The sequence below is a fragment of the Etheostoma cragini genome, chromosome 24 (assembly GCF_013103735.1).
Source record: "Etheostoma cragini isolate CJK2018 chromosome 24, CSU_Ecrag_1.0, whole genome shotgun sequence".
Lineage (NCBI taxonomy): Eukaryota > Metazoa > Chordata > Actinopteri > Perciformes > Percidae > Etheostoma > Etheostoma cragini.
The window spans coordinates 12093799-12119919 of NC_048430.1; the positions used below are offsets into that span (position 1 = coordinate 12093799).

General features: G+C 43.0%; 1 protein-coding gene across 2 annotated transcripts in view; it reads right to left on the bottom strand.

Annotated features, from left to right (window-relative positions):
* Nucleotides 1-1495: 1495 nt before the first annotated feature.
* acvr2ab (activin A receptor type 2Ab) overlaps nt 1496-26121 on the bottom strand; it is a 48715-nt gene continuing 24089 nt past the window's right edge. The window contains exons 3-12 of one of the 2 annotated variants that reach the window (XM_034864886.1): nt 24564-24700; nt 22537-22691; nt 16570-16593; nt 10125-10268; nt 8682-8825; nt 5480-5625; nt 4780-4894; nt 4235-4373; nt 2856-2986; nt 1496-2237 (exon numbers count right to left, since the gene is read on the bottom strand). In XM_034864886.1, the coding sequence (XP_034720777.1) occupies nt 2043-2237; nt 2856-2986; nt 4235-4373; nt 4780-4894; nt 5480-5625; nt 8682-8825; nt 10125-10268; nt 16570-16593; nt 22537-22691; nt 24564-24700 (1330 nt within the window). In that variant the 3' untranslated portion in view covers nt 1496-2042. The remainder of the gene's footprint in view (nt 2238-2855; nt 2987-4234; nt 4374-4779; nt 4895-5479; nt 5626-8681; nt 8826-10124; nt 10269-16569; nt 16594-22536; nt 22692-24563; nt 24701-26121) is intronic. The other variant, XM_034864887.1, reaches the window with a different exon arrangement.

A 26121-nucleotide genomic window follows, 5' to 3' on the forward strand; every position in this document is an offset into this window, starting at 1 on the left:
AGCAGGGGGAATGAGAGGGGGAAACAACAGAGCAGGGGGAATGAGAGGGGGAAACCTCAGAGCAGGGGGAATGAGAGGATGAAACGTAGCAGAAGAGATTCTCTTTTAAACCAAAAGTTAGCGGCGTAAACGTAGCCTGAATCTAAATAAAAATGTTCCTCTTATCTGTAAAATAAGCACGTGGCCCGTACCAACTTCATCCCTCAAAGAATCGGAATCAACAAGAACCCGAATCAGAACAATCAGAATTTAAAAATCTAAATGATGCCCAACCGCTGTTCAGATTTCATCTGGTCCTTAAGACAGCGGGAGACACACTGAGCATGACAGCACGGTTAAGCCGTTACAAGTAGAGATGAGGCGAGAAAGAGAGAGAGAGAGCAAGCGAGAGAAGGAGGTACTCCAGTCTGAGAGGGGGGAGGATAAGAGGAGGAAGATGAGGTGAGGAGGTGGGGCGTAGCAAAGATTCCTGAGGTGTATCAACAGAGAGCAGAAACTCTTGATAGTAATAAAATAAAAATAAAAAGATGTGTATGCAATCCAATCAGAAGCAAGGTGGCTCAGCTACATCCAGGTATAGTTCCCAGTCAGGGCTGGGTACCCCTGAACCTCCTTAAATAAATGATCGGATGATCTGTTATTAATACTCTGCTGTTTCCTATAGATCGAATCAGACCACGCGTGATGATCTCACAAAATGAAAAGGAACAAGAAGAATATGCTCAAAGTGTCCGACAACCGTGAAGCGTGTTAATAACCTTCGGATGTCAAATATCAACAGGTAGCATTGGTTGGTACCCAGCGCTGATCCAGAGATGGAAATACTGTAGATCCAGATCTCATGGCCAAAGATTAGGCCCGCCAGCAAAAGATATTATTACTCTGTTGACAGTTGACACGGCAAACCCAATAAAAATAAAAAATACAGAAAATATTTCACTTTAAACATCTTCATCCCGCCTAATTATCAGAAGAAAACAGAGAGAAAACCAAAAGAACTACCTAAAAGGAGAACGTTTTTAACCAGTCAAAAAAAACTAAACGTGAGACTGAGAAAGGGGACGCGTGGGTTTTTTGGTGTGTGTCCAGGCTTGTGGACTACATTACCCATGAGTGTCACGGCTGACAGTAGACTGTTTAGGGATGTCATGGAGAACCATGGAGATTGTGAGCTATGAGTGTGAACAGGAGAGGGAACTAATTTAAACTGTGTCCATCTGAACTGAGGTATACCTGGTTGAAGGAGGTTTATGGTTTTCATCGTCGTAATGCTTGAAAATGGACCCCCCCCCCCCCCCCCCACCCCCCGCCCTTAAAATAAGCTTGATTACCAAGTTGTCTGGGTCCATAATACACTATGTACAGCAGCATTACACTATAAACATTCAGAAGCTGTTGCTTATTGGCAGAACGATAGTCGTTTCTTGGGAAAAAACGCACACGAGAAAAACAGCAAATGTATCGCGAGCCAGGTGCTCGTCTTTTTTTTTTTTTCCTTTCTATTTTTTTTTTTTTTTTACACTAAAATGCACTGAGAGTCCTGTGAAATTTTCTCTGCCCGATCTTTTCTCTCTGTAGAAGACCGAGCAGAACAAGTCGCCGTCCTATATGTATGTATGTGTATGTGTGTGTGTGTGTGTGTGTGTGTGTGTGTGTGTGTGTGTATATAAAAACAATACATGATAAAAGTGTTTGTTGGGTGTCGCCGTCCCAGAATGTCAGCACCGTCCCTGGGCGTCGTCGTCTGTCGTTGTTAATATCCTGAATCGGTTTGATCGGTATTATGAGAGAGTTTTCGAGTTTAAAATGATAAAATCCTCGGGGACACATTTTCACGATGAGGTGGGGATCAACTGATGTGGTGAGGTGGGCGCAGGGTGTTTCCTGAACGCGAGTAGCGGCCCGCACTTAAAAGACGATAAAAACGTAAAGGAACAAACAAAAAGAAAACACGCCGCCAACCAACCAGGGTCGGCTGTTCACCCCCCCTCGTGTCGATCCGTGTTTCTGCTGGCTCAAACCGGCGTCGGACGACCGGCCCATCATAAGCTGGACTCCTTGGGCGGGAGGTCCACGTTGGTCACCATGGTGACGACAGTGACGATCTCCTCGGGGCCGATGATGGGGGCTTGGCGCTGCATTTGGCTGATGCGCTCCTCGACGCAGCCGGCGGACAGGCGAGCCTCGGCCTCGTGGTCCCAGCAGTCCTCGATGGTTTCACAGAGCATGGCCAGACCCTGAGAGACAGACAGAGAGAGGGAGAGAAACAGACAGAGAGGAGGAGAGACAGACATAGAGAGGAGGAGAGAGGGAGAGACACAGAGAGAGAAAGAGGGAGAGAAACAGAGAGAGAGGGCGAGAGACAGACAGAGAGAAGAAAGAAAGAGAGAGACAGAGCCAGAGGGGGAGAGAGAGGAACAGAGAGATAAGAAAGAGAGAGAGAGGGGAGAAACGGAGAAAGAGAAGAAAGAGAGAGAGACAGAGAAGGAACGAAAGAGAAGAGAGAAATGGAGAGGGAGAGAGACAAAGAGAGAGAAGAGAGAGAAAAGAGAGAAAGAGAGACAGAGAGAATGAAAGAGACAGAGAGAGAGGAAAGAAATGGAGAGGGAGCGAGACAAGGAGAGAAATGGAGCGTGAGAAAGACAAAGAGAGAGAGGAGGGAGAGAGACACAAAAAGAGAGGGAGAGAGAAAGCAAGAGAGAGACAAACCAAAACCATCAGTTCAGGGTGCTTTTTATTGATTTTATTGGTGCCGTTTAATTGACACACAAAAACACAGGAAAATAGGGTCCAGGTGGATAAAAGAAACAACAAGTTATTATGTAACTGAACAAAAGAGTCTGGTCATTGCTCACCGCGTGTTTCTGCCAGCAGTCCCGCAGGATGGGTCGCAGCTTCTTATGAACAACCACGTCCTGCATGTCCTCCAGAGACGGATGCTGACCCACCTCCTCCTCGAACGGGAGCATGTACTCATCCACTGGGCCTGTTAACACACAACAACAACAAAAACACAAAAAATGGCCAAAAGGAAAACAAAATTAAGTTTTGTATATTTACACAAGATCTCATAAGACATAAAGGCTAACACATAAAGGCTGTTGAGCTACTTCATCATGTTATGTCTGACCACCTCATGTTTCATGTTCACCATCTTTAAACATGACTCAGCTTCTGACATGGAAGATCACTGAGACAGAAGGTGACTCAGCATGTTTAAGGGTTAAGCATGGAATGACACAATCTACAATTAAATATATAATACACAATAAAAACCTCAGTGGACAAAATATTTCATTAAAACGTGTGTGTGACAAATACTGTTATGTCAAAATCTAACAAACTGATTCATATGTTTTTTTTGACAATTTGGTTAAAAAAAAATTTTTTTTTGAAAATGGGTCCAATATGAACAGGAGGGTTAAGTAAAAGTATTAATTCCACACTGTTGAAAAATACAAGTACCGAGTAAGTAGTAAGTCCTGCATTGCAAATGTTACTTAAGTAAATGTCTGTAGGTTTTATCAGGAAAATTTGGTAAAAGTATTAAAAGTAAAAAAAGTCTCCTCCCATTGTAGAAAGAGTAAAGGATCCAACCAGCTGTGTGTTTAATGGTCTCATCATCTCAGCTGGACTTGTAAGCCGTTATATTGTTGCTAGGTTACTTTATAATAAGACATCACATTTTATAAATTACATGTGTTTTGTGTGCATACATCTTAATGTGTAAAGTAACTAAAGCTGTCAGATGAATGAAAAGGAGAACAAATATGCAAAAAATGTAAATATACTGTACAATTGATATGTATACTAATTAAAATTAAATTAAAATTAATATAAGTAAAACAAATTATTAAAACAAAAAAAGAGAGAAAAAAAGAAATTATGACGGATGATGTAAATGAAAAAGGTTTTAATGGAGAAGGGGTGTGAATAAATAAGTGTATACTTTATCCCACTTCTTGAACATGTCAAAAGTGATTGTTATTATGTCTCTACTGGTGTGTTATGCTATGAGCTGATGTTCTGTTTTGTTCATTTACATGTTCTAAATACATTTGAAAGAAAGAAAGCGGTAAAAAGTACAATATTTCTCTCTGAAAGGTGGCGGAGTAGAAAAGGGGCGTAAATATACGTAGTTACATTCCACCGATGGTCGTGCACAAATATCCCCGCACTGGACACAACTAACTGGGTATGGGTATTTTTTTTTCTGCTGACGCGTCAATCTTACCGTCGGCGGCGGTGCATCGCGCCGCGAGCTCCCAGAGGACGAGGCCGAAGGCGTACATGTCGATGCGCAGGAAGGCGTCGCGCTGGAAGTTGATGGCGCCCTCAAGGACTTCAGGAGCCATGTAACGCCGTGTCCCCACCTGCAGGTGCAAAGGGAAACGGTGTAAAAAGGTCACGGGTCAGCATCGGGGTATGAACATGGAACGGAGAACCAAGCAAAGACAGCAAAGACACAGAACTGGGAGGTTAACCACATCATCCTGATATTTTTGTCCAACATCCAAACCTAAACCAGCAATCACCTACAGATGTTTAAAATGTTTTACCAATATTTTACAGAGCTTGGAGGCCAGTGCAAGAATCAAACAAGTCCCCATTACTAGTTTTGTGGCCCACACTGCCACCCTTAGGCGCTGCCAGGTATTTTCACCATTCAATATTGATAATGGTGACTCAGTGACATTCCCCTCGGCTCGAGCAGCCAGTTTCCAACAAAAAAGACAAAAAAAGACAAGAAACAAAGTAACTTTTTCCTGTAGACCGTACCTGTCCATGTGTGTCTCCTGCTGATTTCCCTGCTTCGAACTGGAGGGCAAGGCCAAAGTCCGCTATGCAGGCTGTCAGGTTACTCTTCAACAGCACATTCTTACTCTTAATGTCCCTAAGAGAGAATAAAGAAAACAAGGAAAAATGCCTTCAGTGTAAGGATACAGTTACTTTGCTACGTTTTGGTAACACGGCCAAAAGGCCTAGCTCATCAACATCTTGGTCAGAAGTGTTTCCTAATGTCTCCAGTTTAGGGGCTCGGAAACGCCAGAGCAGGGGGAATGAGAGGGGGAAACGCCCGAGTAGGAGGAATGAGAGGGAGAAACGCCAGAGCAGGGGGAATGAAAGGAGCTCCTAGAGCCAATCAAATGTTTGGATAAAAGCTATTATAGCTATTTTTTTTAACTTTTAAAGATTATTTTTGGGGGCTTTTTCCCCTTTATTACAGTTGATAGGCATGAAAGAGAGAGAGAGAGAGAGAGAGAGAGAGAGAGAGAGAGAGAGAGAGAGAGAGAGAGAGAGAGAGAGAGAGAGAGAGAGAAAGAGAGAGAGAGAGAAAAATGGGGGATGACCTCATTCAGTCAAAGGACCTCAGGTCGGATCCGAACCCAGGACGCTGCAAAACTGAGCCTACATGGGGCGGGTGCTCTTACTGGGGGGGCTAGAGGCCGCCCCTGTTCTAGATATTTTGACTGCGTACCTGTGGGCGATGGAGGGCTTGTGTCCGTCCTTGTGTCCCGGGATATCCTCGTGGAGGTAGGCCAGGCCACGTGCCGCTGTCTGACTGATGTGGCAGAGCTCGTTCCACGACACCACGTTGGCCTTCAGGTAGTCTGTCATCGAGCCCTGGGGGGGGGGAGGGGGGAGGCAGGGAGAGATAAAGACGTGTTCATCTGGAAGTGAGGGCGATGTTGGGAAAGGGGATTTGACAATAACACCAAAGGAACCGCAAGAATATGAGGTAAAGCTACATGATAGTATAGTGATGGCTGAAGCGGGCAATGTTTCCATGGTAACAGCAATAATCCCTAATGGATGGAGTCACTAAAGCTGTGGGTAGTATTGTATTTCACGAGGGACTTTGCAATAAAAGTATTTCCTCCTGACATGAAATCAGCTAAAAATGACAGCTTTTTCAGGAACAGATGTCAAAGCTGTTTGATGGTAGGATTCAATATTTAAATGGCGGGATGGTTAGCACAATGGGAAAGGATTTCTGGGAGATTCATATTTGAATAGAGGGTGATGAATAAAATCCACAGCCTACTAAGTGTCCTATTAGAACCACAGTGAAGTAACTTTGGCAGCCTTTGTCACGGAGCCAACGTCTCTGCACATTCTTGGCGGATAATAAAGCTCTGATTAATGCTGTTCATTTGTCTCCTGGTTGTTGTGTTGTGTGATCCTTGTTCTCGATTTATCAAGGGGAGGTGTGCTTAGCACGCAGGCTCTTCATCAGCAAAGACTTACATTTCCGCTTGGCTTTTTCATGCTATTTTGCTTTGCAGAGACGCATCTGTCATCGGCAGACAGCTGCCAGAAAGAAAACTGTATTTGTATGAATGGATAGGAAGCCAATCATCTTTAGATAGATGGTGAAATTAGAAATGGAACTGAGATTTAGGCTCCGAAGATTAGATTAGATATCAACACTAGTATTCAAGCTGGATCTGTTTTCATTCCTTATCCTTTTATGCATCTTTGTGCTTACATAATGTATGTCAATATGATACAAGGTCACTTGTGGCGAGGCCAAAGACAGGTGTAGTTGCAGGAGTGACCACTAGAGGGAAGGCAGCCCCAACAGATGGAGAACTAAAAATTCTATCTGATCACTTCAGTGTGTGTGTGAGTTTTTAAAGTATTTACTTAAATTGGGATACCTTTGTTTCGTTAAAACAGCGGTTTCTGGGGATATCATGAGATCTCCAAAAAAAGTAAATACCGTAGTACTTTATACATATCTGAAAATGAAAATGGGTCAAATTTGACCTAGTCTCGCATTGCCAGACCTTCCCACCCGGTGCAGTGAATCTGAGGAGCAGTTAACCACAGTCCTCGTAAACCCACCAAAGTTTAGGACGCCAACACAAAAAAAGTGGAAGGGGACGGACATCCTGACGAAAAGAAGGACATACGGTGGAATTCCCGGCGGCACCGGAGCAATCCCAGAAGTGGAACGTCGTGGAAATAGGCTCAATTTGACCCTAACACAATATAAGGGTTTATTGTTAAAAACAAAGTTACTCATCAGACAACGTCCCTTTGAAAGACACCCATTGGGAAGCTATTATTAATGACACATTGTCCAAGATAGGAAAAGATTTGGAGTGCAGAGTTCTGGAATGGGCCTGCGTCCTATAAAAGCAAGCCACTGCATGCTACGCATACTGCAAACCTCAACACATAGAGCTGCTTAATTGCTCCAAACACTATAAATCAGCCGTCAAGGAGACTGAACTGTGCAATCACTGTTCCAGCTGTGTTACACAAGCTAAGCTTCAGTGTAAACTGACGTGGCCAACATTTTGACACACCTGCTTTAAAAAAAAAAACATTTTAACCTACAAAAAGCTTATCCTTCCTTGCCAGGAATAAGCTTTTTGTAGGTTAAAATTTAAGTTATGTATCCTCCGAAGACTTCAGCCTTCAAAATAATTACAGAGCATACTTGACAAGGCACAAAAGCACAAGTGTTGCTGATATCCTGCTGGGACTATGTCCTTTCCTAAACTCCTTCGTAAAAAGTTAGAGTGTCACTTGTAGAGCTGAGGCAGGCTTAAGTGGCTCACTTAAGAGTTGTATTGTTGGGTAAAAAGCCTCACCGCCACACCAGCAACCTTTCATTTTTCAACCTATATTTTATGCAGGGAAGGCCTTTTTAAGCACTGTGATTTAAATTCGTGGCCTGGCTGGGAAAACTCAAGCAAGCGAGGCGTACAAGATTTGCTTCATACTTCATCGGTAATAACCCCCTCAAAACACAGAGGCACTTAAAGCCCCCAAATGCAAAGACTGTGCTTGAGAGGTTGAGTGAAGCACAACGGGGGCTAACAAAGCAAGTCCACCTTCTCTGGATAAACCAGGCTTATAAAAGAAGATAAACACGGCATGAAGAATATTGTAATTATGGATTCGCTCCTAAGGCACCAAACAGAATCAATACAATGTGGAGGTTTTATGCCTGTTCTCCCCTTTTTCCAGTGTTAACAACTTACTATGAGATGTCTGTCCTGGGGGGCTTTTAGAACTGTGTACAATAAGCATGAGACAATCCACTGACATTACTGGATTACTGTGTTTACATGGACACAAACAAACCTGGTTAGTGGAAGAAATCAGGCAGGAAATCACCTAATTTGTTTACATGCGCTGTAGTAAAGTGAAAAACACGCATTCACAGCTTGTCAGTAATCAAGTTCCTCCGGTGGCATATTTGTGAGGCAAGGCGGGTCTGTGTTTATGTGTCTGAATGGAGTACTTATTTTATTCGTTTTAGTCTTAGATGCAGTAACACACCACATTGAATTATTTGAAATGCAAGGATGCAAACAGCTTCCCATTCATCCTTTCAACCCTCTGCATTGCTGCTATGGCAACACGTTCCCCATCCAATGTCTCTAGTGTCAGTTGCAGGAAGTGTTGAGTTAAATCTAGCTTAGCTTAGCTTGTCAGGTTTAAACCAAGCTTGTGCGGCGGGGGGGGGGGGGGGGGGGGGGGGGGGGGGGGGGGTCAATGAAACGGCCCATTTGTGTGAACTCCTGTTGTGTTCATAAATCCCCTTAACACAGTAGACTTTTCAAGTATGTGTTTTTTTTCTTATATGAAAACAAATTACTCATTAAGTAAGGGAATATTTTTAGTGGTTTGCGGGCAGTATAGCTTCATGGCAGACAGCGTACCTTGTCGTGGTAGGCGGTGATGAGCCACAGCTCCAGGTCCAGGTTGTTGTTCCTCTTCTCCGCGCCGATAAAGTGGAGGATGTTGTCGTGCTTCATGCCGCTCACGGTGAAGATCTCGTACTCGTTCTGCCAAGACAGCTTGTCCTAAACGAGAGGCAGGGAGACAGATGTTATTCTGTCGTTCAGCAACCTAATTAACAACCAAATCAAATATAGCTTGTAGAAGGGGGTGATAAGTAGTGTCTAAGTTCTAAGATAGAAAGCTTATTCCCGGGTGACCTTATTGCTACGTTCAGACTGCAGGTAGAAGTGGACCAAATCCTTTTTTTAGGTGACCAGGTCAGCCTTCTTCAGAAGTAGTGTGAACACTCAAATCAGATTCAGGCCACTTCCACATGTGGTCAGGAATCAGACCCAGGTTGGATTTTTTCAATGCGGCCGCAGTGTGAACAACCAAGGCGGATTTGATGCAACTTTTACATCAACAACCCTCTCTCCCCGCGGGGAGGGACGGGGCCCCTTGTTCCCGGGCAACCGGGACTGACTGTCCTTATTGCACCCCAACTGCGTCACAAGGGTGGGGATTGGCTCGCTTAAAAGGCGTCAGGAGTCTGCGCTGATGTCGGCAACCCACCTGATCCGTCTCGAAACACAGACCAAGGAGTCTAGGGTCGCCCCGTGGTGCATTGACCGCAAGGGCCGGTGCCCACCTGTTGAGGTGGGATCCCTGTCACACCACCGGCACGTCTTGGCCACGCTGTCGGGGGGGAGGACCATTAACCCTGCGGCGCTACTAATATTAGCTCTGGTCACAGTTCCATTATCTTTGTTGCCATCGTTATAATGAATCCTATTTCTCTATATCTGTATCCAGTGTTGTAGTCGAGTCCCCAATGGTCAAGTCTGAGTCAAGTCAGAGTCACCAACGAAGAGTCCGAGTCAAGTCACGAGTCCGGAGACTAGCGACTCGAGTCGGCCTTGAGTCAGAGTCCAGGACTCGAGTACTCCATCACTGCCTATTACGCACAAAAAGTAGTCCGAACCTTCTTCCAGCTTTCGAGTCAGATTTCATAAATCCTCGAGTCCTAGTCCAAGTCATCAGTTTGCGAATCCAAGTCGAGACACATGCCCAGAAATAGCACAAAAGTCGGACACAAGTCCCAGTCCATTTCTTGAGTCAGCCCGAGGTTTCTGCCTGTTCCTTGCCACTGTTACAACAAATGCTTGCTCTCGTGGGAAACAGTTGGGTCTCTGTGCATTATAGAGTGTGGTCTAGACCTACTCTATCTGTAAAGTTTCCTGATTTAACTTTTGTTATGATGGGACGTTTGACATCAATATTCTTTATCTTTGACATTGTGATGTCCAATTGATTTTAACATTCTTCATAAAAATCTCCTGGCTTTTGCTATGTCTTTGTCATCTACACACGGCAACAGATACCTGAATGGGGAAGATCTTAACGGCCACAAAGTCGTTCAGCAGCTGGGCCTTCCACACACACCCAAAGCGCCCCCTGGCTTTCACCTCGATCAGCTGCAGCGGTTTGTGTCCCAAAATGGGGGACGGGGGTGAGGGCCCGGGATCCTGTAGAGAGAGGGCAGGGGGGGGGGGGGGGGGGGGGGGGGGGGGGGGGGGGGGGGGGGGGGGGGGGGGGGGGGGGGGGGGGGGGGGGGGGGGGGGGGGGAAGACAAGAGGAATGTGTTATTCTCGATTCATTAAAATAGCTTTGGCTTACATTGAAGGTGACCGGGCTTTTGGCTCAGCAACAACGTGCCTGAGGAGCTTAGGCCAGCAGCATCGGCATCATCTTCACATCTTAAATCACATTGCACAACTTACATTTGTAGATATGCTTTTATGTGACAATGCTGTTCTAGAGTTTTTCTGCTAACATGCAGCTTTTTAGCCGCTTTTTACGTTGTGGTGCCTTATTGCTTTATTTATCTTATGGATCTGTTTGCGTAATTTGATTATTAAAACCAAATGGAAAGTCTGTTTATAGGAAGTGCTGCATGTTTAAGTTCAGCATTATTATTACTGTGAAGTTTTGTTGGCAGCGCAGACACGGCATACCAAGCAGCGTTTTGGATTAATTCTCTTTAAATTCATTTAAACCCCCTCAGGGCTGCATTTGCTTGAGTTTACAGAAACGGGATTATAAATGGAGGGTTGCCAGTTTGAATCCAATGAGTCACTGAGGAAAAGCGGGTGGGGGGAAAAGATTTGAACACTATGACTACCATAAAGCAAGGAATATAGAGATCAGATTGATATGAAGCAAATATATGGTTAAATGAGAACATTTGCCAGGTAACCTGGCAGGTCAAACCTCATGCGTGCGCTGTGTGTTCATGCTAATCCTGCATAAACAAAAGTGAGAGCAAGGAAGCCAAGTGTTCCAAATCTAAAGTAGGTTAAACACAGCTGGTGATCGGGATTAAGCTGATCACTTTCACATGTGACTTTACCAGAGAGGGACAGAGGGCGAGCAAGGACAGAGAGAGAGAGGAAGGTTAAAAAGAAGCATGCAGTGAGGGAGTCACATTTCCAAAGGATAAAAGGTAGAGGAGAAAGACTTGCACGTGACTGATGGCCTTCGATGAAACCAGATATGCTACTGTAAAATCTCGACTTCACTTCCATGCCTCTGCATCGCTGCTGTCAGTAACAAGAACAAAGAATTCCCCCTGCAAAACCAACGATGTTCATGTTTTTACTTGAACTGAAGGCTTACAAGGCGCTCGATAAGCCAAAGCAAGTTTCAAGACCCTGAGGCCCACAGGATCCACTCAAACACTGTGATAATATATCAAAAGAACTTGTCAATCGCTGTCTGTTCTCCCCAAAACTGCCCCCTTTTGGGTTTAGAAAGTTCACTACCGATACGAGCCACAGACCAGATTTGATACATCATCTCTGGTTGTGAGAGGAATTAAACAAAGGTACATTTCAGTACACACAGGCTCACTCTGCTTAATTTACTGTGCAGGTTCTAACAGCCAACAGACACAGGTGATATCCAAGTATGTTTAAACCGCCTGTCCTGACAAGATTATTACATTACATTACATCATTCTGTATTGCAGAAGACTTCAAACTAGCAATTGAGACCATGAACTCATTTTCAAAATGTTTACTAAGGTAACACATCAAGTGAGAAGTAGGTCACTTTCTTTTAGACTTCTACAGAACCGACATGTTTTACACCACGCTTTTATCCAAAACTTACAATTTTGCTATGTGGACGCCTCTGGAGCAACTAGGGGATAAATGTCTTGCTCTGGGACACATCGGTCAGAAGGAATCGAACGCAGATCTCCCACACCAAAGGCATGTGTCACATCCACTGCGCCATCACCACCACATATTGTGGCAGAAGCAAACTGCGCATCATTTCATGGGATTTTTATCCATTTGAAATTGTAGACCTGGCAATGAACTCTGTGGTTTGTAGTTCGCACACAAAGAAGGTGCTACTGTTTGACTGAAAAGAGAAAAGTGTCTCAAATGCAGGGACATTGTGCCATTTTACACTTTAATTATTGTCAGTGTCAAATTCTCCAGTTTAATAATTCTTAGTCATGGCTGCTGGAACACCGTGAGACATGCTGTCCAGGAAAATAAAAGGATTTAAAGTAAAAACATGGGGAATATAAAACAAAATGAACTTTATTTGGGATGTATTTCTAGATAGGAGTCATAGGTTATGAAAACAAAATCATTAAAGGCCAGACTTGCAAGTAAATAATGGTTTCTGGCAAGTTTTGAAGAAAACTTGGATGATGCAACAAGGCAGGCCGGCTCGGCTATTTCAGGGAAACATTGTAAAGAGTATTTTTTTAGGGCATTTTGTCTCTTAATGGGACAGATTGGTGGGATTGCTGTGGATAAAGTACACACGGGCGATACACTGGTAAGAGCCAATGAGGTTAAACCACCTATCCATGTACTTTAAATAGCTCACGTTACTTTATTGTGTCGACAGTTAACTTCCTTTAATATTGTCAGCACGTTTTCTAATGCAAGGTGCAGACGTTCCACCAGAACAAGTTCTGTCCTGAGACTATTTAGCAGAGCCACCGTCACTGCGCCCAGAAATTAGCGCTGCCCATGATTGTTCAGATTGGTTTAAAGAAATGCAAACCACCCACGCCGTGTTTTTCTGGTGTATGTATGGAGGGGCCGGTCCCTCCTGCACAGTGCTGTGGAGATAGAGCTGGCCAGCGAGACTAGGCACAGACAAATGAAGCTGAAGTTTAGTGGACTGCTGTTAAAGAATCATGCACTCTATTGCAACTCATTTGCATAATACTAGTTATATTCGAGAGACGCAAGCATGGCTGTAGACTCGTTAATATCTAACGCCTCATTTATATAGTATCATTCGCTCCTTAAATGACAAAACTGCTCCCCAGCGATTAGGAAGTTTCACCCAGTCTAATCTGTTATTTAGTGGAGGTTGTACTAGTACACATCAGTCTAGCAGCAGCGGCAGATTACCAAGAAGCTTTGTAAGAATGAAGGAAAAACACTTTTTTTGTGGTAGAAACATGAAGCAGGGTGTCTGTGCCTTCAGTGGCTGCCTGGCAGTGCGAGGGGGAATAGAGGATTGGAGTGGGAACTGCTGTGTTTACTTAAAGCCTTTTCCCTTTCGCAGAGAGCTGCGAGGCAGACCTGCTGTCTCTACGCACTGCTTTCACACTGAACGCCAGCCAAATGACGGCGAAAATTACCCACGACGGTGCTGAGGTTGGATTACTTGAGCGGCTCAAGTGGCCCCAAATTGGCACCTTGGTAAAAACATCTTCAAGAACACATTGTACAATCTCAAATAATGAATCTATAGTTCCACAGAAATGTTTTACATCTAGTTTCAACACTGTGTTGAATATATGACAATGTACTGTTATGCTATCATTTTAAAGTCTTTTTAGATTCTGAGGAGGGTCGGAACTGATAGGACATGAGACACATGACATATTTGTGTGATGCTGATTCGGCCCAGCCCACTGGCAGGTGGAAGGAAGGAGACTGATTCAGGAGACGGTTTCCAAAAGGAGGAAGACGTAAAGCACATGTTGGAGAAAAAAGAATATTTAAAGACTGATTCCTGATTAAAAAAACTTATTATACTGTTATTTTCCACAACACAAACTTCTGAATTGAAGGCATTTGTTCAATAAAAGATTGGTGCTTTAAAAGTGAAAGTATCTTTACTTACTTTCTAGCTTTTTTTCTTGGTGTCTCTCCCTTCCTGATTGCGTTTTATGTTTTTTACCTGACCCATTTTCAAGCCCCCAATATAAGAAATAATGAAATCCAGGGAAGTTGAGATGACAATTTGCTCATTTTAGGCCTTTATCCAACACTTTTTTTAGTCCACAATGGGCTTTAAGTGTGACAGACAAATGTGCTTAAATCACCTGATTACCAACACTACGAGCAAGAAAAGCAAACGAGCGCACAACACAGAGAAACAGTGACCCGACAACAGATATAAAGAGAAGGTTTGTGTCCCAAAAGCAATTAAATGTGACAGGAAAGTGTGAGGGGAAGAAGAACCAGAATGGTTTACCTGCTGTGAATGGGGATACCTGTCAGTGAAAATAGGCCAACACTTGTTATTGAAGGACTCCCCTTCGTGCCATTACTGTTCCATGTGCCGAAACGTGACCAAACCTAAATTTAGAACATTTACTGCTTGCAGTCTGAAGCGATTATTATTGTGATCATGCTGTGGATAAATTAGGGTATTATCCAAGGACTCTGTCTTCCCCGCCAATGCAAGCACGCTCAGTGTTGTGAAGCAATTTATTAATTTGTCTGCATCTCCATACAAATTACTCTATATTTGTTGTGCTTGGTAATTAAAGCTTTTTCGATGCTGATCATGATTTGAATGAGAAAAAAAAGATCATTCATAGAGTTGTTTAGTAATGCAAGTCATAGATCAGTCTGCAGAAATGAAACAGAAGAAACATTCCAGCGCATCTATTGTTCATCTATTGGCGGGACAAGCGATTATGCTTCGGTTCATGATAAAGGACCATTTTAGGATTCGGGTTCTTAGTAAGTTGCATGTGTCATAGAGACAAATCCCAGCCTTAGAATGTACAAAGACGTGATTAACGTCATTCTAAATCTGGTGACGATGTGGTTAAGAAATCCGGGATGGCTGCACCGTTCTTATCTTTTTCCTGTTCCGTCTCAAGCGATCGGTATGTCTGCACAAATTCCTGTGCATCTATTGTGCTTGGTAAAATATGTGGCGCTGACTTTGGACATGATGTGCTTGAAGATTGTCACAAAGGCCTCTGTCTGGCTTGCCATACCAGTTTTGTTCAACGGTCCAATGCGGGTTGTCATGTTGTCTACAGGTGTTAGACAAATTTATCCACCTGTACTCTACCGGGCAACAGAGGTGACAGACTTTGACCCGTGATTTTGATTCTCAATACCAGCAGTGATTCATGTTTAAGGACGGGTACCGAATTCCATAACTGCCTCTAAAGTTTTGAGTATCTAAAAAATGCCTCACATAGTAGGAGGTGAAACAAATGAAAATGCCCGTAATGCTGTTATTTCGGATTGTTTTGTAAAATTGGGAACCAGTATCAAAGTCACGTTCTTAGAATGATACCCAACCCTATTTATGTTAGCATGCAAGTCATCAACACTTTGACACCTTTGTCTAGTCGTCCGGGTTTTAGCCTGACGAGGCGGCCCGGCCCAGCCCAACCAGGACTGGCCTCCCTCGGGAATCACCGGATCCCTTGTCCGATCACAGGGCACTGTGGCCTCAAACGGGGGCGCATTACACTTAGTCAGCAGATCACAGGAAACAGGAAAACAGAATCTGCTGCTTCTCGCCATTCTTCCAGACCCTCAACCATCTCCCATGGCCTTATCAGGTTACACATTCATCTATTACATCAGAACGGGTCCTTTAGCCATGGTTTGTTCTCATCTTTGGTTTTGATGCAGATTCTGAACATAACAGAATTTAAATGCCAGGTTTGATTTTTAGACATAGAGTTACAATGGGCAGCTATTCTGGGCTTAGCCTCCAAGTCTCATATCTTAAGGTCATATCTTGTTGCTGATGATATGACCATAACACTTGAGGTTGTATCAAACACAAAAAGTTGTAGACATGACCTTTAAAAAGAGCTAACCCGGAAAGCTGGACTGACAATAAGCCAGGGTCTAACTCTCTTAGTGTGGTTTTATTCAGTGAGCTACTCTGTTTTTGATGAGAATTTACTGGATGCAGCCATACTTCTACTCTTCTACTTTTTCTACATTTGAAAAGGCTTATGCTCCCTCTCTACTTAAGTAATTTACACTCTCTGACTTGAAAAATGTTCGAGGTAAGTGGTAATTCTCCTACTTATGCAAAATGTATCCGCACTCCTCCTCACTCTGCATATAAGATGGAAGAGCATGCTGCCGTTTCAGTATCAAACGCTCCGTCTCTCTGCATGAGAGACATTGGGAGCCAGAGGTCTAGCCGATACCATTCTGGAAAACTGGGTCACATCAGACACCCAATATGTTACACAAACATCACAGGTGGACATTCATATTTAAAAAAAGAAAAAGGGGGCTGCATTCGGAGCCATGTTGGCCACTTTCCACCATGCACAATACATTCTTCACCAGGGAACACAAAAGACACCCATCCATGCAATAAACCCAGGCCGAAAGAAAAGAAAAAACAGCAGACAGAAATGTGCATGAACCGAGTAAAGAAGACGCTGTCCATAAAAGAAAAGAAAAGAACAAAATGGCGGTCTGGGATTGAGGTGGAGAATTCATACCAAGCTCTGAACCCAAAAAAGAGGGGAAACTAATAGTGTTTCAACTTCAATTGAACTGCTCTTACCTCCACCATAATGTGAAAGGCGTGCTTGTTGAAAAGGAACATAAGAAGCAAACAGAGAAATTATTTTCTGTCAGTTAGTGGATGAAATAGAGGCAGATAAAAAGGGTAGGAGATGATGGATCGTCCCTGAGCAGCCATTTGTTCTCCTTGGCGCTCCAGACCGGGGCTTGGAAAGCTTTGGTTTGAGACACACTGAGGGGCAACTGGTCAGCGGTTTGTAATAGAAGGGGTTAATAAGCATGGCAAGATTGCATGTTTTAAGAGGTTGAATGATGCTCTTAACCCTTGAGTTGTCTTCTTGTCGACCATGAACTTGTCGGCTCTTTTTTTTTTTTTTACGTTTTTGTCAACGCTTTCCTTATTTAATGACTTTATAACGAGTTACAAAAAGCAGAATTTATGAATTGTTGAAGTTTAGTCCGGAGATTGCTTTAAAATCATTTAATGTTGTTTTTTTTCAAAATGCTATAAAATTGAGTAAAACACCCAAAATGTAAAATTCTATGAAAGAAATGATTTATTTGACCTGAGAAGCTCCATGCATCCATGTAGTTTTGGGGCCATTTGGTTAAAAGAAATTCATATTTCAGACAACACAAGGGTTAAGCAGAACAAATGAATGTGGATTGAACAATGTCTAGAAGAAACACACAGATGTTCCTAGATCACAGTGAAACCAAACAAAGCATAAATGCACTTAAAAGGCACTCTGATGAAAAAGACATTTGTCCAAATAAAATATTGTAAAATTGGCAATTAAAAAAAATAATGTAATCAGGGAATATATGATATCTGACAGCCATATGGAAGGCAAATACACATTGGGGAAAGAAAGCAAATTAAAAGTCTCTAGCTGATGAGATTTTAAGGATAACCCTGACTTGTAGTATTGAAATTGATATGAACATAAGGATGTAGAAAATTAGATGGATATTTGTATTACTGTGATGGCCCTGAGCCCTCTGTTGTGCATGTATACTGGGGTCTGTCTTCTGAACTTGCAGGTTTGAGGCGAGAACGAGAAGACTGGGAGCACCTGACCAGTCCTCCCAGGTCTTTTAACCCCACCCCCAGGGTGCAGCATCCTGATTTCATTCTGTTTAGTTATTTCCGTTGTTAGCTAAGGAAAACATGCACCACACGTTGTTCACTGCACGCTCTCATACATCACTGATCCTAACAACCACACATCATTGCCTTTCTGTTAGCCCCACTATTTAATAAATGTCACTTTATTATTATTATTAAGTTGACTGGGCTCTTTGTTGAATATTTTTGTCTCACTTAGGTAATCCTGGGAGTCAAAAAACATGTTTTTTAGAATATTTCTGGTCATTTTAGTCCTTATTTTGACACGACAGCTGAAGACATGACAGGGGAGAGAGAGGGGAGACATCATGCAGCAATGGGCCGCAGGTTGGAGTTGAACCCGCGGCAGCTACATCGAGGAGTGAATCTCTATGTATGGGCTATACCAACTGAGCAACACGGGTGTTTTGGGGGGCCTTTCAGGATATCTGGCCCAGTTCTTTTGGGAAAGCTACCAACAGAAAAACAAGATGCAAGTAGCTCCATAATAAAGCAATTGATGACATTTTTTGGTCAGAATTGATTTGGGAGATGGATAGCAATAAGAAAGTAGGGTCCAGGTAAAAAAAAAAAAAAGGCCAGACTTATATGTTTAAGTGCTCCGGGCCTTTTCCGTGTGAAAGCTGTGGGTCTGTGTACTCAGACAGAATCAATTCCAGTTTGCCTCCACTTCGCACTGTGGTGTGAATAATGGAGGCTTGGTGGCAAATACGGAGTCCATGATGGACCACTGCCATAATGACAGCGTGCAATTAAGTTACTGCGCCGTCACATCGTTTTCTGCATTTCACACTGGATTTAATCTTTTTTTAAGGGCTGCAGAGGCATTCAGATCCTTTACTTCAGTAAAAGTACCTTTGTTACAAGTAAAAGTCCTGCCTTGAAAATGATATTTCAGTAAAAGTGTGTAAGTATCATCAGAAAAATGTAGTTAAAGTATTAAAAGCATAAAGTGTAAAGCTGTGTGTTTAATGGTCTGATCATCTCAGCTGGACTAGTTTAATTTATAATAAAACATCAGATTTTATAAACTACATGTGCTTTGTGTGTAAAATCTTAATCTGTCAATTAACGACTAACTCAGCTAACTAGTAACTAAAGTAACTAAAGCTGTCAGATGAATGGAGTGGAGTAAAAAGGAGAATATTTCTCTCTAAATTGTAGCGGAGTAGAAGTAGAAAGTGGCATGAAAAGAAAAGACTCAAGTAAAGTACAAGTACCTCAACATTTGGACTTCTACACTACTAGTCTATAAAGTATGTGTGTGCTCTTTCGATGTGACCAACCCGCCTTCTACATTGTTAACTCCACCCCTTGCCCCCACCTTTAGCCTGTGCCAAAGTAAAGCTGACAACTATGTGTTGAAAGGACAGCTCTTCTCCCTAGGTTTGTTTTCCTTCTTTCTTCCGTTAGTTCAGAGAGAGCAGAGCCGTATAAGGCAAACCATTAATGATCATTAAGTGGGAACAATTACTTTCATCATAAATATGGCATGTTTTATTACCCTGCAAAGAAAATAATGGCAGAAGCTTCATATGCTTTTCTTTGAAGTCCTTCACTGCGGGGAAAAACAAGACGATACTTTGATTTGGATGTCAACAACATAAATAGCTTTTAGCTTAAGGTCCTATTACTAATTTCCGCTGGATCATAAACATGTCAACGGTTCAAGTTTCAGGGCCATAGTATTCTGAAAACAACAAATCAAAATGGAAGCCGAGGCAGAAATCAGCATTGTATGCAGTGTTACATCTTTGTCTCTGGCTCTGATCAGACTGCAGCTGCTTGTTTATGACATAATCACATTCAGACTCCTTTCAATTAGAGATTTCGATTAAATGTGCATTGTGTGATGCAGAGCCCTGCCAGTTCTTAAAAGATGCAGCGTTGGAGTTGGCACATGGATGTTATGGAACAAGCAAAAGATTTTCTATTACTACCAACACCTATGGTGAACAACTGGAACGACTTTCCGTACATACAGAGCGCTTTATAAATCAAACCTGCAACAACTGTGGGCAATTTGTTTCTGTCACATTAAAAATACATGACTAAGGCTACATTTACATTGCGTATTTTGGGTTTTTGAGCAGAGTTTTAAGACAAAATTGATATCAGTGCACAAGTGTTTTAGCCCCAAACAAAGATATCAATATTCTCGCATACTGGGCATAAGCAGGAGCGTGTGTACTCCGCCCGCTGCTGGTAACACTAGTAGCTTAGTCTCAGAGAAGGAGACGTCATGACCCAATCAGGCGGAGGAAAGTTGGCGTCAGCGTTGCCAAAGGTCTCCATTTGCGGCCGTTAAGACGGCAACACAACCCCGCAGATGCCAAACCGAAACATGTTCCCTCCCACTACGTCCATCTCTCTCCATCTCTCTCCATCTTCTACATTGGACGGCCAGAACTTCTCTGCGTTTGTTTTAGCCTCCTTCAAGAAGCAGGCTGGCGGGGTTTACTGCATCACTACCTTCCGGAAAAGCATACGAGCTGACTTTTAAACACGTTCTTGTACGAGTGACCCCCTTTCCTATCTCCTGTCCTTGTATGCCTACTCAGTCATGCATTAAATACTTCACACGCACACACACGGTTATGCACATCCTGCAAGACTTCATTGTTCCATCCAGGCTATTTCAATTTATTTTCTTCCCCTTGTGATTTTATGAATATTTAAGCTGTTAGTCCCCCCCATTAGTCATCTGATCAGCTCTTCTCTGGCCATCTCGTTTTGTTTTATACTGTTTATTTATTCATTTCTCTGTTTCCAGGTAAGATGTTTCATAAGCCTCTTAGCGGTGTTGTTTTCCATTAGCGTTTGTCTTCTGATTTCCTTGAGTCACTGTCTTTTTCATCTCTTGCCGTGCAATGCTTTAGCACTGTGCAAATACAATAACTAAGTTAAAAGAATTGCATGGCTCCTCTCTCTCACCCCCGCACTAACCCACCCACCCCCACCCACCCCCACCATCCTCCTCCTCCTCCGAGGCAGAGCTGCGAGCGTCTCTGTGTTTAGTTTTGTTTGCCTATATAAAGCCTCATCAATAATGCAAAGGCCCCTGACTCCTCTTCCATACTGTGGAAGCTCTGCATGGATTTTCTTTTTCCCCAGCTCTGCTGCTGTCGGTTTGAAACCGCCTTGAAATTGTGAAATATTGTGTAAGAGAGAACGGCCGTATTCTCAGTCCTACGAGACTGGAGCTTTAGACCCTGTTTGCCAGTAACATCGGTCCCGAGGGCTCGGATCACATGTGGACAGCTCCAAGTGCGGGTGAAAAATCTCTCAGAACGCATTGAGCTTGGATCGCAGGAGGCGGTTTGAGCCACATATGTCCACATTCTATATTTTTAATTCAATTCAATTTAATTTTATAGTATCAAATCATAATAGGAGTTATCTCAAGATAACATATAGAGTAGTTCTAGACCACACTATCATTTACACAACCCAACAATTCCTGTAATTCTAATAGCTCATAATATTTAGCGTTTAGTGCCCCAAGACGATTGTGGTTGGTTTGAAGAAATGCAGATAAACCAGAGTGTGTCTTTCTCCCAACGCAGAATGCTGTGTAGACTAGCCAGACCCTCCTTCGCAGCGCTGTAGAGGAAGGTCTGGCTATGCGAGACTTGTTCAGACAGCCATCAAGTGAAAAGAAACACAGAACCAGGGCTCCTCTTATTGTTTTATACAACACATAAAGAAGAAACAGCAAAAAGCAATGATCCCAAAACGTAAACCCTCGGCACAGTGTGTCTGTTCTGGCTGACCGTAGCTCCGTCCCTCTGGTGCACGGGGGCAGGAAAGGCCGAGGCTGTTCTAGCCCACTGAGAAACTAGAGCAGTGGTAAAGTTGAAGGTTGGTTGAAAAGAGAAGGCAGAGCCCAGTGTTTTTACTGTATCACACTACAAACGTCAAACAATGCAAGCCTTATCAGACAGGAGCAACAAATGAGCATTGACTCATGCGGGAACTTAATATCAACAAAGTCAATCAGAGCAGAATGAGGCATTTCCTGCATTACCAATTTTGAGATTTTTCACCGGCTTGCTGTATGAGTAATAGTACAGTACACAGTAATAATCTGCGCATAACTGCCCTTTAACTATCTTTTAGGGCTGTGCAGTTGATCAAATGTTGATCGTCATTTAGATTTCTGCTCCAGACTAATCTAATCAAGAAGTGTTAGGGTTAACCCTAATAATAATAATTATTATTATTATTATCACGCGCATTACGTTTCGTGAGTAGACTCGTCTTGTGTTCTGAAAGGAAAAAAAACTGAATGGGAAAAGAAGGCAAATTTCACTGTTTTCACTGTTGTTTTGTTAAACCCGTTTGTGTTTTTTAACTTCAAGAAATGCAACATTATTCCAAAAGTCAACAAGTGCAATATTCGTGATATCAATATTGAACAAACTTATTGTTTTTACAATGTTTTTCACCATAATAGAGCAGCCCTGCTATCTTTTATTCCAATGTTTATTCCCAGGCTTTTGTGTTCACACTTAAAGTTATGTGTTTACAAGAAAGAATTCATTTGCAGGAACCGATGCATTTATTAGATTTCCCCTTTGTTTGCGATTAACACACGAAGTGGCCACGTGGCCACAGTTGGCTGAACAGACAAAAAGAGAAACACTAACTGCCTGAGCAGCAACTTGGAAGAAACAGGACACCACAGTCCCTGCCACGCGGCTTTATTGACAGGTGACCTCTGGAAAAACGCACCACACAGATGAGTTGTGGACATGAAGGCAGAAGAAGTCGTCATGGATTGGACTGTTGTCAGAGTATAAAGAGGCTGTGTTTTATTTTACTTTTAAAAAGAATCTTATGTAGTTTTTAATTTCTCCTCTCCCTGCTAAGACTTACATGTGTAGGGACGAGGGCCGCTGGGTAGGCCAGTTTATGATGTCTCCACATCCAAAAAGAGAAGAGGACGACGGCGGCCAGGCCTATGATGGGAACCAGGGAGTAGAGCAGAGTGCTGAAGAGCTGGGGATTCTGGGAAAAGGGATTGGAGGTGGCTGTGGGGAGAGAAAGAGAGAGGCCAGTGGAAAGAAAATAGAAGAATAAATCATTAGGAGATATGACTCATAACAGGCTTATTCAATCTTGGTAGAAACAAAAACATAGCAATAAAATATGTTTTTTTAAATGACAGACATTGTCAAGGTGAAAACAGAAAGAAAACAGCATGGCCAATGGCCTGACATTGTGCTACGTCAACTTTAAGTGCAGCACTAACCCTGCTTACAGCCACTGTGCTTAGGAATCATATCAGCACGCACACACACACACACACAAACACGCATGCACACGCGCACACGCAGCAGGATTAGCAAATCCATCTTGTGACATAACATAATCCGCCTGCCAAAAATAACAGAGCTCTGAACTGTGTCCGACCCCTGCAGGAGTCTCCGGGTAGCGCCTGCTGGCTCAGCCTGTCCTCCCATCACAAGGTGTAAGAGTCTGAATCAGCAGCGCTATCAAAGCGCCGACGCTAGGACGCCAAACCTCACAGCCCTCCCCCCCAAACGGGGGACTGTGGGGTTTGCACCAGCTGCACCGCGGGACACTCGGGGCGTTTGTCAAAGAGTTTTTGCTCTACAGGATGTCTGCAGGTTTTCCGGGGAGTCAAATTTAAAAGGAATCCGAAGAGACAGGCCTCTTGGACAATTTAGCTGTAAAGTGATGAGTGCAAGGACACCAGAACTGCCACTGGTTGACATTTGATGTCCTCAAGGCGTTGACATCGCTTTCCATAAAAAAAAAAAAAAAAATCATACCTGCATCCCCTGCAGATCAGGTGTGTCATTTCGAGCTAACGCTCAAATTACTGAAGAAAAAAAACCAAGAGACTCGTTGTTGCAACTTCTGGGGAAAATAACCAACTAATCTCTGCTCTTAGCTTATTTCAGTCTTATCAGTGTGGTTATTGGCCTTAAAGTATTGTCTATCTGTTGCTCTGTAAACATTCACTGTATTGAGTGATAGCTCCTAAAGATTATTTGGGTTGATCGTAGTGCTTTCGGCCTACTATCTGCATGCTAACACATTCGCAACTAGGGCTGCTTGATGTGAGGAAAAACACCATATTACCTGCGATAATAAATAACCAGATATCAAAGTGTTCTCAGTTCTGCTGCTTTCAGTATTCTGCTACAATACAACAAGCTGCTTGTTGAGTTTAAAACGAAGGAAATGAAAGGAAAACATTTCCAACCTATGAAATCGATTTAACTGCTAATTTTACACAATCAGACACTGAATAGTGGGCAATAACGAGAAGATCCATTCTCCTAAATTGCAACATTTAATTTTTATCAAGTGAGAACAGTCCGTGTATCATTTGCTTTTAAATAAAAGAAGCACGAGTACTTACATTATACACTTTGTGGAGGATGATGTTTTCAAAGTAAAAGCCTGGATGTTGTGGCAATGGTTTGTGAAACAAAAAGCTAAATATACGTACGTGTGTGTGTGTGTGTGTGTGTGTGTGTGTGTCTCACGTACAGGTGTGTCAGATGTTTGTTGGGTGACCATACAGATGTTAAGCACAGATGTACAGATGTTTATCTGTTGATTGTCGGAGACGGCGATTAAAAAAAAAACATTCTGTGAGAGCAGAAAATAAAGTTTTCTCTTATCTTATCTAAACATAGAAACATTTAACTACATATATTTTCCCAAAGCAACAATCTACTTTGAAGAGTAACTTTCCCTACTACTGTCTGTTAGTGTTTTTCTTCATAGGTCCTGGTTCACCTGGAATTAAAGTGTCGAAATCCTGAATACCCAGAGAAAATAAGACTTCAGTCTTTACTGTGGCTTCAGTACAAACCTGCTGTAAATGTCAGTGAAATACTACTGTGTATGTGTTGGGCTGTACATACTGTAGGCGGTGGATTGGTGCGGGCCGCTCTGTGGGGGCGTGTGTTCAGGTGTGTACAGGAACCTCTCGTTGCACATATTGCCTTCACAGCAGCAGAAGAAAACGTCAGGACTCTCCTTCCTCTCCACACACTCGTTACTGCAGAAGACATGAGGTGGAAATTAGAAACAAGAAACTCTCCAATCTCTCCTCTCTGCACGCTGCAAAGGACATGGAAGCAATCTATTTTATTTAAGTGTGTGAGTGCACACTTAACTACACACACACACACACACACACACACACACACACACACACACACACACACACACACACGCGCACGCACGCACACATCATCATCTGCACTCACTTGCATTTTCTAAAAAGCATCAACACACAGACACGTACATACACACAAACACACACTCCTCTGCTTCCTCTCTGCCGCAGAAGAAAAACATTTATAAACTTACTCCTACACGCATGTTCACTAACAAACAATCACACACACACACGCACACTCTCTCTCTCGCTCTCTCTTTCACACTCACACAGTCATCAGATAAAAGCCAAAGGAAGTGGCGGCCGCCCTCGACTTGCTCTGGGACTCTCCAGGGAGGCGAGGCGGCGCCGTCTGAGCAGAGGTACCCAAACTGTGCGGGCTGTAGAATCTACAGCAACTTTATCGCTCACCAATCAAATGCCAAAAACACCCGAGCAGAACTGGCTCAAACTAGCATCTGGTGCCAGGTTGATGTTCTAGCGAGGAAGAAACTAGGATGAGAAGACATTCGGAACATCGGTTCGCTGTTTGGGGGTTGGACGCGCACATCAGGCTGGATGCGTTTTCAGTACAGATTCACACAGAAATTTCAATTTTCCTCTGCCTGGTACTTAAAACCTGCCGCCTTGTGCCAGGCATTCAGATGGGGAAGCAAACAAAGGGACTAAACTGTGCTCACGGTGCTTAGAAGTGGACTCAGAGTCGAGCCCTCCTTGTGATGTGCTGGCATGAACATTTGCACAGCTTTTTTAGCGAGGACATGTACAATCATTTAAGATACAGTTCAAATCTGTTAAATGCTTGTGCTCTAGAAGTAGGTGCATACATTGGTGGTCTTTGTCATGTTTTCAGTCTGACCTTCTTTTTTTGGTATTTGACGATGTGTCTTTTAAATCCCAAATCATACACTGTGTTGAAAGGACACCAGCCACTTCCCATAAAAATCAACAACAGAGATTTGATCAGTTTCTTATTGAAAAAGGATATTTTGCAGGTGACTGAGAGCCAAATGTCAGAGTTTTGAGGACACTCAAAACGTGTGAAGTGCAAAAGGAATTACATGTATATTCAAAAAACAATTTGTATCTCTGACTGCTGGTTAATCAAACAGGATGCTGATTTTGTATTGTTTTTTGGGGCTGCATTCATAACGCTGCACCCTGTGACAGAGAAACACGGTGAAAAACTAAAGACTTCTAAAGGCTAAATTGAGGAAAATACTTTTGAAGGTGCAAAACCTTAATTTGTTTTAAAACCATAACTAACTTTTCAAAAGACTGACTTTAATTTGGTGATA